The sequence below is a fragment of the Anomalospiza imberbis genome, chromosome 26 (genome assembly GCF_031753505.1).
Source record: "Anomalospiza imberbis isolate Cuckoo-Finch-1a 21T00152 chromosome 26, ASM3175350v1, whole genome shotgun sequence".
NCBI lineage: Eukaryota > Metazoa > Chordata > Aves > Passeriformes > Viduidae > Anomalospiza > Anomalospiza imberbis.
The window spans coordinates 2,629,750-2,645,888 of record NC_089706.1 but is presented as its reverse complement, the minus strand read 5'-3'; the positions used below and the strand labels follow the sequence as shown (position 1 = coordinate 2,645,888).

Sequence of the window (16,139 nt, the reverse complement as noted above, 5' to 3'; positions counted from 1 at the left end):
CTTCCAAATATTTCTCTTCGGAGAAGCGCCAAAAAAATAATCCAAATTAAAAAAAAAAAAAAAAAAGAAAAGAAAAAAGCAGCGAGGCAGCGGGTGCTGGGCTCATCCCAATGGGATCCAGGGTGGGCAGAACCCCCCAGGAGCGGGGACAGGAGCTCAGGACAGGTCCCCGTGCCCCAAACCGCTGGTGGCACTCAGGGAAGTGTCACCAGTGTCACCTCTTTGCTCGATTCTTCCCGGATTTACCCCAAAACCTCTCCAGGCCAGAGGAGGCTCGGCGACAAAGGGACAAGGGGTGGGCAGGTCCTGCGGCCGTGCCGGGCGTGGGTGGGGATGGTAATTAACGTTGATAATTAATAATCATCTGCCGGGATTCTGCCGCAGCAGCTGGGGAGAGATAAGGGAACAGCGGGGGCAGCGGGGAAAGATTCCCGGGAGGGGGAATCCCACTCCTGGCAGGGGCTGAGGCGTCCGAAATGCAGCTGGGATTTGGGGTTTGGGAGGTTTGGGGTCTCTCCACCCGCTCTAGGAAGATGAGGGGCTCCCCGCTCTGAGATCCCAAAAAATCTGGGGGAAACATGGGGAAAGTCCTGCCCCCCACACCCCACCCCAGCAGCGTTTTGGTTGTAGGGGGGAAAAGTTTGGTGGGAGATTCCCGATCTGTTACCTCCAAATCAGGAGAGAAACGGAGCTGGGATTTTGGGATTTTGGCTCTTTCCACCCAATCTGGGATAATTCTTACCCCTCTGAGATCCCCAACACTCTGTGAGGACCATGAGGAATATCCTGCTCCCCACACCCCACCCCAGCAGCGTTTTGGGTGTAGAAGGGAAGAAATTTGGGTAGGAAATTCCTGATCCGTTCAGCTCCACATCAGGAGTAAAACAGAGCTGGGATTTTGGCTCTTTCCATCCACTCTGGGATGATGCTCACCCCTCTGAGATCCCAAACACTTTGTGGGCACCATGAGGAATATCCTGCTCCCCCTCAAACCGCCCCCCCCTCCCCAGGCAGCGTTTTGGGAATGGGAGGGAGAAGTTTGGGCAGGAAATTCCCAATCTGTTACCTTCGAATCAGGAGAGAAACGGAGCTGGGATTTTGGGATTTTGGCTCTTTCCACCCAATCTGGGATAATTCTTACCCCTCTGAGATCCCAAACACTTTGTGGGCACCATGAGGAATATCCTGCTCCCCCTCAAACCGCTCCCCCCCCTCCCCAGGCAGTGTTTTGGGAATGGGAGGGAGAAGTTTGGGCAGGAAATTCCCGATCTGTTCAGCTCCCATTCTTGCCTCCCCTTTTGTTCCCCTGGCCATCTGTCCCACTCGCCCCACGCTCCCTCTGCACGTGCCATAAATACCAAGCCGGGCTTTGTCTCTGCCCCAAAAGGCAGCCTGGGCCCCCCTAAACCCCCCTAAAGCTGCTGGAGGGCTCTGGTTTGGGGCAGCATCGCCCTTCTCCCCCCTTCCAGGAGGATTTGGGATGGTTCTGACACCACAACCATCCGTGGGATCCGTGAGCACGGCCTTGGGATGGAGCTGAAAACGGGGAAAAAGGGGAGAAATGGGAATTGTCAGCCTGAATGTTGGGGCAGAGCTCCATGGCTGCACCCCAAAATATGTGCTGATGATCCAGAGGGGAATTTGTGGGGCAGATCCTCTGTGGGATCCTCCCCAAAAGTGGGGTACAACTCCCTAAAAATCCAACAAAAGCACCAGAAATCGAGGAAAATGCCCTCCCAGAGCCAGGGCATCCTGGTTTTTCGGCAGGATTCCCACAGAGAAGGACAATCTCTGCGAGGGGAGGGTGAGTTCTGAGGGAGCCCCACAGCCACATCTCATCCCAATCCCGTTTTTAATCCCGAGCCAGGCGGGGCAGCTGCTCCCCCCAGCCCCGGCCGTGCCCTTCCCTGTTTATCCGGCTCCACAATGGGAACAAACTCCCCGCTCCGAGGGCATTGTCCCGGGGGAAAGGAGCCTCGCCCTCCGTCTGGCAGCTGGGAGCGCGGACATTGTCCCCTCCAGCCCGCTCCCGGTGACATTTCCTGGATGTCCCCACCCTGTGGCAGTCCCACGGGGTTGTGTCCCCCCGGCTGTGACACCCGGAGCTGCCCCATCCCTGCTGGGCCAGGCGCAGGGGTCCCCACAGGGATTTTAGGATGCGCCAAACCATCCCAGGGTGACCCCGAATCCTTCTCCCTTTGCCAGCGGGACGTGAGGCTGGCAGGGATTTAGGGATTCTCTGGAGTTTTAGGGCAGAAGGGACACGGAGCACCTCAAGTGCCACCTGTGGGCTTTGGGTGTAGCCCACGGGACCCTCTTGGGGGTCACCAGTGTGGGGACATGGCAGAGGGGGCAGCTCCGTGAGCCTCCGGTGCTTCCTGGGGGTGGGAATGTTCTCTGTGGGACACGCCGGGCTCGTGCCAGCCCCTGGTGCCAGGCTGGGCCCAGAGATGTGGCCCTGGGCAAGGAGGTGCCAGGAGGGCAGAGGTCCAAAGCCCTGAACCAACCCTGGGGCTCCCAGGCCAGGCTGGGACCTGCCCCGGGGAAAAAGGGAAAGAGTCCCAGGAAAAAGGGAAAGTGTCCCAGGAGAAAGGGAAAGTGTCTGAGGAAAAAGGGAAAGTGTCCCGGGGGCCATGGCACTGCCTGGGCTCTGGGCTCTGCCAGGGATGGGGGGCACTGCGTCCCCTGGGGACAGAGGGGCACAGCATCCCTTGGGGACACAGGACACGATGTTCCTTGGGAATGGGGACACAGTTTGGGGACAGGGGACACAATGTTCCTTGGGGATGGGGACACAGTCTGGGGACAGGGGACACGATGTTCCTTGGGGATGGGGACACAGTTTGGGGACAGGGGACACGATGTTCCTTGGGGATGGGGACACAGCTTGGGGACAGGGGACACGATGTTCCTTGGGGATGGGGACACAGTTTGGGGACAGGGGACACAGTATCCCTTGGGGACAGGGGACACATTGTTCCTTGGGGATGGGGACACAGTCTGGGGACAGGGGACTTGATGTTCCTTGGGGATGGGGACACAGCTTGGGGACAGGGGACACAGTATCCCTTGGGGACAAGGGACCACGATGTTCCTTGGGGATGGGGACACAGTTTGGGGACAGGGACCACGATATCCCTTGGGGATGGGGACACAGTTTGGGGACAGGGGACACGATGTTCCTTGGGGATGGGGACACAGCTTGGGGACAGGGGACACAATGTTCCTTGGGGATGGGGACACAGCTTGGGGACAGGGGACACAATGTTCCTTGGGGACAGGGGCACACAGCATCCCTTGGGGACACAGGACACGGTGTCCCTTGGGGATGGGGACACAGCATCCCTTGGGGACAAGGGACCACGATGTCCCTTGGGGATGGGGACACAGCTTGGGGACAGGGGACACAATGTTCCTTGGGGACAGGGGCACACAGCATCCCTTGGGGACACAGGACACGGTGTCCCTTGGGGATGGGCACACAGCATCCCTTGGGGACAGAGCCCCGGTGTCTCTTGGGGACAGGGGCACACCACCCCTCAGGGCCGCCAGGGCACCGCTGTCCCTCGATGCCACACAGCCCCGGCAGTGTGACAAGGACACACCCGAGCACAGGCGGGGTGAGGCGACCCAGCAGCGCCAGCCGCCCGCAGCACCAACAATTCCCATTTTAATGAAGAATAAACCCCCCAGAACCCCGGGGGGCTCTGCCCTGACCCGAGGCCGCTTTCCCCCGGCTCCCAGCCCTTCCCTTGCCGGGAAACAAAAGGTGCAAAGTTCAGCGGTGCATGAAAGGAGGAACAAGCCCGCGCCCCCGCCCCGCAGACAGATGGCCGCAGTTGTCACCAGTTGCTCGCTGTCGCCAAGAAGCGCCTTTTATCCGGCCCGGGTCATCAATGGGAGCTTTGGGGCCGGCCCCAGGCCGGGAGCGGCGGGGCCGGGATGGGAACGGGGACCCCGCTGTCCTTTGGGGTCCCCCATTCGCCTTTGGGGACCCCGCTCTCCTTTGGGAACCCCCATTCCACTCTAGGGCCCCCACTGTCCTTTGGGGGCCCCCACTGTTCTTCCGGGGACCCCCACTGTCCTTCGGGGGCTCCCTCTCCACTTTGGGGACCCTCGCCTCACTTTGGGGCTCCCACTGTCCTTTGGGAACCCCCATTCCCCTTTGGGGACCACTACAGGGAGTTTTGGGGTCAAAATAACACAAGCTGATTGAGCCAAGGCCCTTATAGAGGGAATGGTCACAGGCAGGTGAATCAAACCCTCCTAAATTCCATAAAAAGGGAGTTTTGGGTCAAAAGAAGGACAAACTGACTGAGCCAAGGCCCTTATAGAGGGAATGGTCACAGGGAGCCTGGCAGGGGAATGAAATCCTTCTAAATTCCATAAAATGGGAGTTTTGGGTCAAAAGAAGGACAAACTGACTGAGCCAAGGCCCTTATAGAGGGAATGGTCACAGGGAGCCTGGCAGGGGAATGATATCCTTCTAAATTCCATAAAATGGGAGTTTGGGGTCAAAAGAAGGACAAACTGACTGAGCCAAGGCCCTTATAGAGGGAATGGTCACAGGGAGCCTGGCAGATGAATCAAACCCTCCTAAAGTCCATAAAAAGGGAGTTTTGGGATCAAAATAACACAAGCTGATTGAGCCAAGGTCCTTAAAGCTCTGCTGGCAGAGGAGGGCCCCAGCTCTGAGTGTTTCACCCCCCAAACAGGATCTGCCGTGACTCAGCCCCGTGACAAAGCCGAGCATCGTCCCCATCCCCACCCCAAAGCCCCAGCCCCGTGATCCCTCACCTTCCTCCCCCTGGAAAAACAAAGAGGCTTCACCACTAACCCCCAATTCCCAAAATTCCCATCAAATATTCCTGGGATTGCAGAGGGGAGGCCTAGCAAGGGTTTTCCCAGCGGGCAGGAGATTTCCAGGCTGAAACCCCAAAACCCCGAGGAGGAGAAGGGCAGGATGTGGAAACCCAGGGAATATTCCTCCGTCTGCTCTGGGGTGTCCTGACTCTGACCCTCACTCATGGAGAAAACTTCCAAAGCCTCGAGGAAAACCAGAAACCACAAAAGTGTGAAAGAGATCGAAGAGAGAAGTGCCGTGTGTCACATGGGTGAGTGTGGCAGGCACTTTTTTTTTTTTCTCTTTTAGGATTTTTCATTGAGCAGCACAGAGGGAAGAAAGAGAAAACAATTTCTATTTCTGCTCCTTGTTTTTTTTTCCCCATGTGGAATGTGCTTGGAGAATTGTTTAGCTGGGGGGATTGCCTGATTAAATTCTAGTGAGAATTATTTGAGCCTGGTGGCCAATCCAACCCACCTGGGGCTGGGCTCTCAGAGAGGGCCACGAGTTGTGAGTGAGTTAAATATAGTAGTCAGAACAAGTAGGTTTGTAGTTTTAGTGTCTCCTTTAAATAGTGCATTAATATATTATAATAAAGAAACCATTCAAGCTTCAAACACCAGCATTTCTTCCCACCGAGTTCACCTGCACTCACAACAGGTGAGAAATTCAGGTTTTAGGATTTTTAGGATGTTACAGATGGAGGATATAGGGTGTTGTCTTGAGCTCCCTTCCTCTTTCTCCTTGGGTTTGGGTGGCATCTTGCAATTGGGCAGAAAAATCCGCACTGAGGGGTTTAGGGGTCAGTTATTGGGTCAGAAAGGGAAATAATTCAGGTGCCATATGTAAAATGTAGGTGAACTTAGTGGGAAAAATGATGATGTTGAACATTAGTTCAGAAGGCTGAATGGTTTCTTTATTCTAACTATGTTATAATGCATTAATAAACTATTTAAAGGAAGATACTGAAACTGCAAACCTACTTTTTCTGCCTCACAACTTGTGACTCTGTTCTGGAGCGTTCACACACAGGTGGATCTGATTGCCCATTAGGCCCAAACAATCTTTGCTAGAATTTATTTAACCACTCTAGGCAAACAATTCTCTAAACACATCCCACGTAAAAGGAAAAAAAAGGCAAAAAAGCCAAAAAAAAAATTGCTTTCTCTTTCTTTCTCTCTGTATACTTCTATAAAAATCCTGAGAGAAATATAACACTACCGTGTCACTTAATTGGGCAGCTTAGTTTTTGATTAGACTTTAAAAGGCTAATCAAAGGCTAACAAGAGATTGCTGGCCATTTTTGTGCTGTTTTTCCTGTCTGGGGGCTGAAGTTTTGAGAAGACGACAATAAAACAAAGAAGCTGAAGACAGAAAAAAAAGCCCTGTGCATCTCCTTTTCCTGCCACAGAACTGCTCCAGGAGGGTGTCCCCTGCCAGGGGAGCCCCCAGCAGGACAGGCAGGGCTCTCCCGAGCCATTCCCAGCCTGAATTCCCGGAGTTGGGAGCGCCAGGCTTGCAGCCAGCACGCTGAGTAAGCGGATTTTTGTGCTGGGTGAGGCAGCAGGAGATTCAGAGTCACCCCCAAATCCTGGATCTTCTCCTGGGGCTGCCAGGAACGAGGCAGGCTGGGTGATAATGCTACGTTTTTATTAAAGTAACAAAAAGCACACGGTGGGGTGGGAGGGGGCTGTACACTCTGGGTATAAATGGTACTGTACATCAGGAACCAGCTGATCCCTCCTCCAATTCCTCACAGGATTCTGGCTGTTTTCACCAAAAAAAGGAAAAAAAGAAACAAAAAAAACCCCCAAAACAAAACCAAACAAAAAAAAAACCCAACAAAAAAACCCAAAAAATCCCCACAAAAAAAAAAAACAGCCCCCCAAAAACCAAACAAAAAATAAATCAAACAAAAAATAACAAAAAACCTAGGAACAAAAAAAAAACCCAAAACAAAACCCCAACAGCAACCCAAAAAACAAAAGAAAAAAAGAAACCAAACAAAAAATAACAAAAAAGCAACAAAAAACCCCAAAAAACAAAACAAACCCCCCAAAAAACAAACAAGAAAAAACCCCCCAAAAAAAAACCAACAAAAACACCCCAACAAAATAACCCTAAGAAACAAGAAGCAGGTCCCGTTCAACAGTCCAGCTCGGATAAAAAATAAAATAAAAATAATAATGACAGAAACCCCTTCAAAGACACTGTCTCAAAAATCCACATCAGGCTTGGAGGCAAAAGGCAACAAGAGCACAAGAATTCACAGCTTTTTGTGTCACCAGCTACGAGAGAGAAGTGGATTCCACCCACATTTGGTTGGTTTTGAAGCTTATTAAAAGAAAAAAAGACACCTTGGACATGGGGCTCCTGCACCCCCAGGAGAACGAGGCTGTTTTGGTTCTGGGGTGTTCCTTTGGTGGGAAACTCCTGGAAAACTTAATTCAAGCTTTGATCCTGCCCAAAGCTCCTCCTGGGGCTGCTCAGAGTGAGGAATCCCAAAGAAAAAGAAAAAAACAAACCAAAAAAAACCCAACAACAAAAAAAAAGAAGCACTGAGATGCCTTATCCAGGAAAAAAAATTGGCTTTTTTTTTTTTTTGTGGGTGAGGTCACCTATTGCACAAGTGAAAATCCCCCCCAGTGCTTCCTTCCTGCTCTGCTGACGTGAGAAATTCGAGTGAAGAGGGAAGTGATGCAACTCCAGGCTCTGCTCTGACCTCCTGAGGCACAAACAACGACCTGACATTTCAAATAATAAAAAAAAAATATATAAATATTTGAGAATCGAGGCTGATTTTCCAGTTCTGGACTTGATGGTTTGGAGAGTGCAAAAAATAAAAATCTGAATTTTAGAAGGCAGGGCTGGGTTGCTGAGCTGGATTATTTGATGTAGTAAAGAACCAGATGGGAGCTTCTTCCTCTCGCAGAGCGCCCAGGATTTGGAAATATATTGCACAAAAGTCTGAGAAAATGAATCACCACGGGCTGGGCAGAAGAGCTCTGGCAGGGCAGGAAAAGGGGAAGGTTCAGCTGAGAGAAAAATCCGGGAAGTTTTGCTAGGACCAAGCACGTCCAGGTCCCAGTTTTCTCCCTGGGGAAAAGGGCAGGGGATGTGGGACAGCCCAGGAGAGGCTCCTTCCCAGCATCAAGGTGGGGTTTAGGGCCTTTAGCTGCCACTGAATTTGGGGTTTAAAAGCCAAATCCCCCCCAAAAAAAAACCCCCACCTGGGCAGAGGGCGGGGGCAGGAATTGAAATTTGTGCAAAAAGTTTTGTACCGAAGAGAGGGGACCCAAATCCCTTTTCCAAGGGGGAACAGGGAAGTGCTGTGGCTTTAAAAAGCAACGTCGGGACCCCAAAACACCTGAACGACCCACAGAGAGCAGGGAGAGCCCCCCCAAAAAATCCAGATTTGAGGAGAAAAGGCAGCAAAAAGGGGGGGTCACACCCCAAGCTCCGCAGGACAAGGAGGGGCTTCGGGACAAGGGGCACGGGGAGGAGGTGGCAGCGAGGACAGAGGGGACACAGAGAGGCCACCAGGGCTGGGCTGAGCCCCTGGGAGCAGGGAAGGTTTGGGATTCACAGCTGGTCCGGGGTCTGGAGCTCCCTGCTGCACCAGGAATGTCCCCTCCGTGCCACCACGGGTCACCCTGGGGACGCTCCCAGGGCGTCTCTGCCGTGCTCCAGGTGACGTGGAGGGGTTGGGCAGAGCTGCAGCACAGCCAGGGGGGCCACCCCAATGTCCCCAGGGTCACCCCAGCCCCGAGGTGACACCAAATCCAGGCCCCAGAGAGGTCAGGGCAGCACCTGCACCCCCTCCTCCAGCAGCACTGCAACACCTGGAGCTGCAGCAACAGCGGGGCAAAGGTGACAAAGCAGGATGGTGACACGGTGACATCACAGCCACACGTCCCAGACTGGCTCGGCCCCCTCATCCCCCATTCCAAGATGCTCCAAGGTGACCAAAGCCAGCGCCCAAAATTGCCAGCCAACACTAAATCAGGTAGATCTCAGCTTCACAATAACAATAACAATAAAAAAGAAAAACTCACAAGCTTGCAACAGCTTTAGAAAAGGCACCTGGGGCATCGCCTCGGCTCAGAGCGGCGCCCGATATTTTAATTTTGGATTTTCTGGAGGTTTTTTTTCCTTTTTCTTAAAAAATATAAATAGCTCTTCATCTTAAAAATAGATCCTCAGCTTGAGGTATTACAGTAGCCTGTGTCTTGGCAGTGTAAGGACAAGGAGGAGATTTTTTGTTTGTTTTGTCGTGTTTTTTTGGCTTTTTTTTTTTGACTTTTTTTTTTGCTGTTGTTGTTTTTAGCTGGAGACAGTCATGATGTAGTTTTTGGAAGGGCTGGTACTACGGCCCAGCATCATCTGGTTCTTGCAGGTGAGCATCCCTCCGTAGGAGCTGGGGGGCCGGGTGGCCTCGTAGAGGACGCAGATGGAGCCGTCCTCGCCGATGCGGTACGAGACCTCGTAGGGATCCACCCAGAGCGTGAGCTCGCTGGGCAGCAGCCGGTACAGCTGGGGCAGGCTCAGTCCGATCTGCCCCGCTGCCTTGCTGATGATGGGGTCCATCCTGTGGTTGATGCGGATGCAGCGGTAGCCGGAGCCTTTGAAGGGTTTCTCAGGGAACCAGTGGTGTCTGTAGTGCTCTGGGGAGGGAGAGGAGCAGTGAGAAAGGCAGGCAGGGGGGGTTTAGGTGCCCAAAATTCAGGGTTTAAAGGCTAAATCCTAAAGAAAATCTTTTTTTCCCCTCAGTGGTGTCTGTAGTGCTCTGGGGAGGGAGAGGAGCAGTGAGAAAGACAGGCAGGGGGGGTTTAGGTGCCCAAAATTCAGGGTTTAAAGGCCAAATCCTAAACAAAACCCTTTCAAGGGTTTCTCACTTTTGTCTGTAGTGCTCATTCAGGGTTTAATTCAGGTGAGATCCAGGTTAAAATTCAGGGTTTAAAGGTGAGATCCTAAAGAAAACCCTTTCAAGGGTTTCTTGTGGAACCAGTGGTGTCTGTAGTGCTCTGGGGAGGGAGAGGAGCGGTGAGAAAGGCAGGCAGCTGGGGTTTAGGTGCCCAAAATTCAGGGTTTAAAGGCCAAATCCTAAAGAAAACCCTTTCAAGGGTTTCTCACTTTTGTCTGTAGTGCTCATTCCCAGCAGGCAGCTGGGGTTTAGGTGCCCAAAATTCAGGGTTTAAAGGTGAGATCCTAAAGAAAACCCTTTCCAGGGTTTCTTGTGGAACCAGTGGTGTCTGTAGTGCTCTGGGGAGGGAGAGGAGCGGTGAGAAAGGCAGGCAGGCAGGGTTTAGGTGCCCAAAATTCAGGGTTTAAAGGTGAAATCCTAAAGAAAACCCTTTCAAGGGTTTCTCACTGGTGTCTGTAGTGCTCATTCCCAGCAGACAAGTAAGTGGTGTTTAGGTGCCCAAAATTCAGGGTTTAAAAGTGAAATCCTAAAGAAAACCCTTTCAAGGGTTTCTCAGGGAACCAGTGGTGTCTGTAGTGCTCTGGGGAGGGAGAGGAGCGGTGAGAAAGGCAGGCAGGGGGGGTTTAGGTGCCCAAAATTCAGGGTTTAAAGGCTAAATCCTAAGGAAAACCCTTTTAAGGGTTTCTCAGGGAACCAGTGGTGTTTGTGGTGCTCTGGGGAGGGAGAAAGGCAGGCAGGCAGGGTTTAGGTGCCCAAAATTCAGGGTTTAAAGGCCAAATCCTAAAGAAAACCCTTTCAAGGGTTTCTCACTTTTGTCTCTAGTGCTCATTCCCTGCAGGCAGCTGGGGTTTAGGTGCCCAAAATTCAGGGTTTAAAGGCTAAATCCTAAGGAAAACCCTTTCAAGGGTTTCTCAGTGGTGTCTGTAGTGCTCCTTCCCAGCAGGCAGGTGGGGTTTAGGGCCTTTAGCTCTCACTAAATTTGGGGTTTAAAGGGAAAACCCCAAAGAAAATCCTTTTAAGGGTTTCTCAGTGGTGTTTGCAGTGCTCTGGAGAGGGAGAAGAGCAGTGAGGGTGTCCCACAGGCAGCTGGGGTTTAGGGTCTTTCGTTGCCACTAAATTTGGGTTTAAAGGTGAAATCCTAAAGAAAACCCTTTTAAGGGTGTCTCAGTGGTGTCTGTAGTGCTCCTTCCCAGCAGGCAGGTGGGGTTTAGGGCCTTTAGCGCTCCCTAAATTTGGGGTTTAAAAGCCAAATCCCCACAAACACCCGGCCAGAGCCTCCCCGAACGCTGGGAGCACAAAAGGAAACGGGCAGAGCAGGAATTAAACCGTGCCAAAAGTTCTGTACCAAAAGAGACAGGACCCAAATCCCTTTCCCAAGCGGGAGCAGGGGAGGGGGGGGAAGCGCCGCCAGCCCACTGCCCTCCCCAAAGCGCGGCTCCTCCATCCCAAAAACCCCGGCAGGACAACGCCAGGGGCTGTGGGGTGGCTGGGGCAGATAGGGCACAGCCCACCCCAAAGCTCCCCCAGCCCCCAGCTCGGCACTCGGCTCCCCTTTATCGCAGCCCGGCCACCCCTCGCTGGGGCTGATAAGAGCCCCGGCCTGGGAGGGACCCCCGAACCGCCCAGGTCCCGGGCAGGGAGTGCCAGGCTCCGCTGGCAGGGAGTGCCAGGCTCCGCTGGCAGCGGCACGGGCTTGGCACCACCGGTGGGGTCTGCACAGCCCCGGGACCCCGCTGGGACACCCGGGCGGGCAGGGGGACAAAGGGACAGCCGGCAGCGAGAATGGCACGGGACAGCCCCGAGGTGTGCCCGACCCGAGGGGACACCAAAGAGGGACTGCAGGTCCCGGGAGCGACACCGGGTCCCGGAGGGGACACCAAAGAGGGACTGCAGGTCCCGGGAGCGACACCGGGTCCCGGAGGGGACACCAAAGAGGGACTGCAGGTCCCGGGAGCGACACGGAGCGACACCGGGTCCCGGAGGGGACACCAAAGAGGGACAGCAGGTCCCGGGAGCGACACGGAGGGACACCGGGTCCCGGAGGGGACACGGGGGGCACTCGAGAGGGGACACCCGGTCCTGGAAGGGACACGGGAGGCAACAAGGAAGGGACACCCGGTCTCGGAGAGGATACTGGGGGCACTCGGAAAGGGACACCCGGTCCCGGAGAGGACACGGGAGTGGACACCAGGTCCCAGCAGCGACACGAGGCCCACTCGGGAGGGACACCACGTCCCGGGACCAAGACGGGAGGGACGCCAGGTCCTCGGAGCAACAACGGGGGCCACTCGTGAGGGCCAGCAGGTCCTGGAAGGAGCTCAGAGAGCACTCGAAAGGCCACCAGGTCCTGGAAGGAGCTCAGAGGGCACTCGAAAGGCCACCAGGTCCTGGAAGGAGCTCAGAGGGCCACTCGTGAGGGCCAGCAGGTCCTGGAAGGAGCTCAGAGGGCACTCGAAAGGCCACCAGGTCCTGGAAGGAGCTCAGAGGGCACTCGAAAGGCCACCAGGTCCTGGAAGGCACACGGCGGGGGGGCACTCCAGTGGGCGCCTGGCCCCGAGGGCTACCAGAAGAGTCCGGCCACGAGTGGGCTTCTGTCGCCGCGCTTGTCCTTGCCCAAAGCTCACCTGTGAGCGCCTCCCGCAGCGCCCCGCTGAACACCTGCAGCTGCTGCTCGCTGACGCAGCCCCGCGTCCGCAGCAGGCCGGACACGAAGCTCACGGCGGCGGCGATCTCGGGCACCATGTCGGCCCGGGGGCCGCGGCGGTGGCTGTGGCGGTGGCTCATCCCGGCGGGGACGGGGCGACACCAGCGACCTCTCGGCGGCTCCGCGGCGCTCGCTCTGCGCCGGCGGCTGCGCGCACGGCTTATATAGAGCGGCTGCGGCGTGACGTCACGGCGAGGCCGCGGCGTGCCATTGGCTGCGCCGCATGCAAATGAGGGAATGCAAATTGGCGGTATGGTAATAGCGGCTGAGCTCAGCGCGGTGACGTCACAGCGCGCGGGGGGTGGGGGCGGTTACCGGGGGAGGATGGGGGTGACCTGGGGGGGACAGACGGACAGGGACAGACGGACACACGGACACAGGGACAGAGGGACACAGGGACAGGGACACAGGGACACAGGGACAGAGGGACAGAGGGACACAGGGACACAGGGACACAGGGACAGGGACACAGGGACAGAGGGACAGGGACAGACGGACACAGGGACACAGGGACAGAGGGATAGGGACAGAGGGACACAGGGACAGGGACAGAGGGACAGGGACACAGGGACACAGGGATAGAGGGACAGAGGGACAGGGACACAGGGACAGAGGGACAGGGACAGACGGACACAGGGACAGAGGGACAGAGGGACACAGGGACACAGGGACACAGGGACACAGGGACAGAGGGACACAGGGACACAGGGACAGGGACAGAGGGACAGGGACACAGGGACAGGGACACAGGGACACAGGGACAGGGACAGAGGGACACAGGGACAGGGAGACACAGGGACAGAGGGACAGGGAGACACAGGGACACAGGGACAGAGGGACACAGGGACAGGGACACAGGGACACAGGGACAGAGGGACAGAGGGACACAGGGACACAGGGACACAGGGACACAGGGACAGAGGGACACAGGGACAGAGGGACAGGGACAGGGATAGAGGGACAGGGACACAGGGACACAGGGACACAGGGACAGGGACACAGGGACAGGGACAGAGGTACACAGGGACAGGGACAGGGACAGAGGGATAGGGACACAGGGACACAGGGACAGGGACAGAGGGGCACAGGGACACAGGGACACAGGGACAGGGACAGAGGGACACAGGGACACAGGGACACAGGGACACAGGGACACAGGGACAGAGGGACACAGGGACAGGGACAGAGGGACACAGGGACAGAGGGATAGGGACACAGGGACACAGGGACAGAGGGATAGGGGCACAGGGACACAGGGACACAGGGACAGGGACACAGGGACAGGGACAGGGACAGAGGGATAGGGGCACAGGGACACAGGGACACAGGGACAGAGGGACAGGGACAGGGATAGAGGGACAGGGACACAGGGACACAGGGATAGGGACACAGGGACACAGGGACAGGGACACAGGGACAGGGACAGAGGGACAGGGACAGGGACAGAGGGACACAGGGACACAGGGACAGGGACAGAGGGACAGGGACAGGGACAGAGGGACACAGGGACACAGGGACAGGGACAGAGGGACACAGGGATAGAGGGACAGGGATAGGGACACATGGACGGGACAGTGACACAAGGACAGAGGGACACAGGGACAGAGACACAGGGACAGAGATAGGACAGGCACAGGACAGGGACAGGGACACAGGGACAGGGACACCCCTGTCATGCCAGGGTGCCCCAAGCTGGCCTTGGACACTTCCAGGGATTCTGTGGGAATTCCATTGCAGGCCATCCCCGTCCTCCCGGGGAATTCCTTCCCAAAATCCAACCCAAACCTTCCCTCTTTCCCTCGGAAGCCATTGCAGTGTCCTGGTGCTCCATCCCTCGTCCCAGGTCCCTCTCCAGCCCTCCTGGAGCCCCCTGGAAGAGCCTCCAAGGTCTCCCATCCAGAAACCTCCTTCAAATGCCCCGTCAGCCCTTTGGCTCCCCCTGAAGCCCCCCTGCACGGCGGGGGCTCTTCCCAGCAGTGATTCCATCCCAAAGCTCCCTCCTGGGACACATCCATGGATCCGTGTCCCTTGGGCAAGGCCACCCCCCCAGGAGGCCACCCTGAAGGAGGGAGAACGCTCCTGGCAGGAGATGAGGGGTGACAGTGCCACCCCCGAGGAGGCTGGAGGTGAGGGCTGAGACCTTCCAGCCCCACTCCAGGCTGGAGGAAGAGCGGGATGCAGGAGGAGGTGGCACCGAGGACGTGTCCCAGCCCAGGAATCGGCGAGGACAAGCCAAGGCAAGCGGGGCTGGAGCAGAACACGGAGTCCCCAGGTGCTTCCAGCCAGCCCAGCAGGAGGGAGAGGAGGAACCCTGATGCTGTGGGAGATGAAGGAGCACCTGGAAGCCACCACAAGCCCTGAGCTGGCCCAGAGAGCTCCTGCTGAAACTGGCCCCGAGCTAAAGAGCAGTGGGAGGCCGAGCTCTCGGCTTTGATCAGCCATGAGAGAGTTCCTATCGAGGCAGGACGGGATCCTGGGTGAATATTCCCTGGCAGAGAACCGGGATCCTTCCAAACCGTGGCCTGGCAGCCTCCTCCAGCAGCGGGGGAGGACCTAAAGCCAGAGCCCTGCTCTGATCCCCAGGAAAACGCCCTCTCCTCCCCTGGCTGGGGCCTCACCTCCAGATGAGATGCCAGATGCTCCTCTGGCATCTCCAGATCAGCAGAGGCGGGGTAGACGGGCACGGTGGGGTGGGGGGTTTGCAGTGGAGTTTGTTGTTCAAGGCAGAGGTGAGCTGTGAGATCACATTAGGGTTGTTTCGGGTTTTATCCGGTTGGGTTTTGTGGATTTTTAAAGGTTGGAGGTTGTATAATTTTTTCGGGGAAACTTGTTACGCTGTATGGTTGGTTTTGAGATGGAAAAGGTTTCCTTTCATTCAGTCTGAATCTCTTTCTTTAATCTGTGCTTTTTGGTTTTGATTTACTACTATATACGACAGGAGAGTTGGGTTTTATTTTGTTAAACTCTCCACAGCTATTCAGAAGTTTATTTTAGATCTCCTTTTCGACAGAAGCGCTGGGAGCAGCTGGGATGAGGAATCCCACCTCTCTTGGGGCTCCTCCTGAGCCCCTCAAGGTCCTGAACACTGGAAAATCATCCTGGACTCACCGATCCTTTCCTGCCCCACTGGAAAATCATCCTGGACTTGCTGAGCAAGGGGCAGCATCACCCACTTGTACCCCCAGAAGTGGGAATGGCACTGAGGTTTTCCAGCACCTCCTTCTCCAGGTCTCAAATTCCCAATATTTCCCAGGATTCTGGGCTATTCTGGGATTTTTGGAGGCTTTTTGCTCGCGGCCTGCAGCTGGTTTCATTCCCGCTCTGCACGAGGGATTTCCCACCGAGGGCTGTGCAGACCCTGGAACAGGAATTGGGAGCGAGACAGGAATTAGGGGAAGGAAAATGGCTTTGGGAGTGGTGGGAAAGGGGAATTCAGAGCTCCTGCCTGAGCAGGGCTCTGCACTGAGCCCATTCCGTGCCCTGGGCAGCTCCGGAGCGCAGCAGGCCCAGGGGAGGGTCAGGCTTGCCAGGAGACGCAGTCGAGGGGTCCCCAAATCCTCCCCTCCCCATCTGCCACCCCATTCATCCCCAGAGCAGAAGAAATCAGGCAAATCTCTTGCCACAAACCAGATTTGCCTTTGTAAGCTTTGTAATAAACCCAAGGATTA

At 55.6% G+C, this 16,139-nt stretch overlaps 2 protein-coding genes across 2 annotated transcripts in view; both read right to left on the bottom strand.

The window, feature by feature from the left end:
* OPTC (opticin) overlaps positions 1 to 16,139 on the bottom strand; it is a 159,156-nt gene that overhangs the window by 55,186 nt on the left and 87,831 nt on the right. The window lies entirely within an intron of this gene.
* On the bottom strand, positions 9,158 to 12,615 carry BTG2 (BTG anti-proliferation factor 2). The gene is made up of 2 exons (XM_068173199.1): positions 12,392 to 12,615; positions 9,158 to 9,507 (listed from the first exon to the last, which is right to left on the bottom strand). The coding sequence occupies exons 1-2, from the start codon at positions 12,549 to 12,551 to the stop codon at positions 9,167 to 9,169; spliced, it is 501 nt and encodes a 166-aa protein (XP_068029300.1). The 5' UTR covers positions 12,552 to 12,615; the 3' UTR covers positions 9,158 to 9,166.

Excerpts from the sequence above, each read along its gene's own strand:
- BTG2 (XM_068173199.1), bottom strand. The coding sequence starts at position 12,551 with ATGAGCCACCGCCACAGCCACCGCCGCGGCCCCCGGGCCGACATGGTG. Across the intron at positions 9,508-12,391 it reads GCTGCGGGAGGCGCTCACAG|AGCACTACAGACACCACTGG; the intron begins GTGAGCTTTGGG and ends CTCCCTCCCCAG.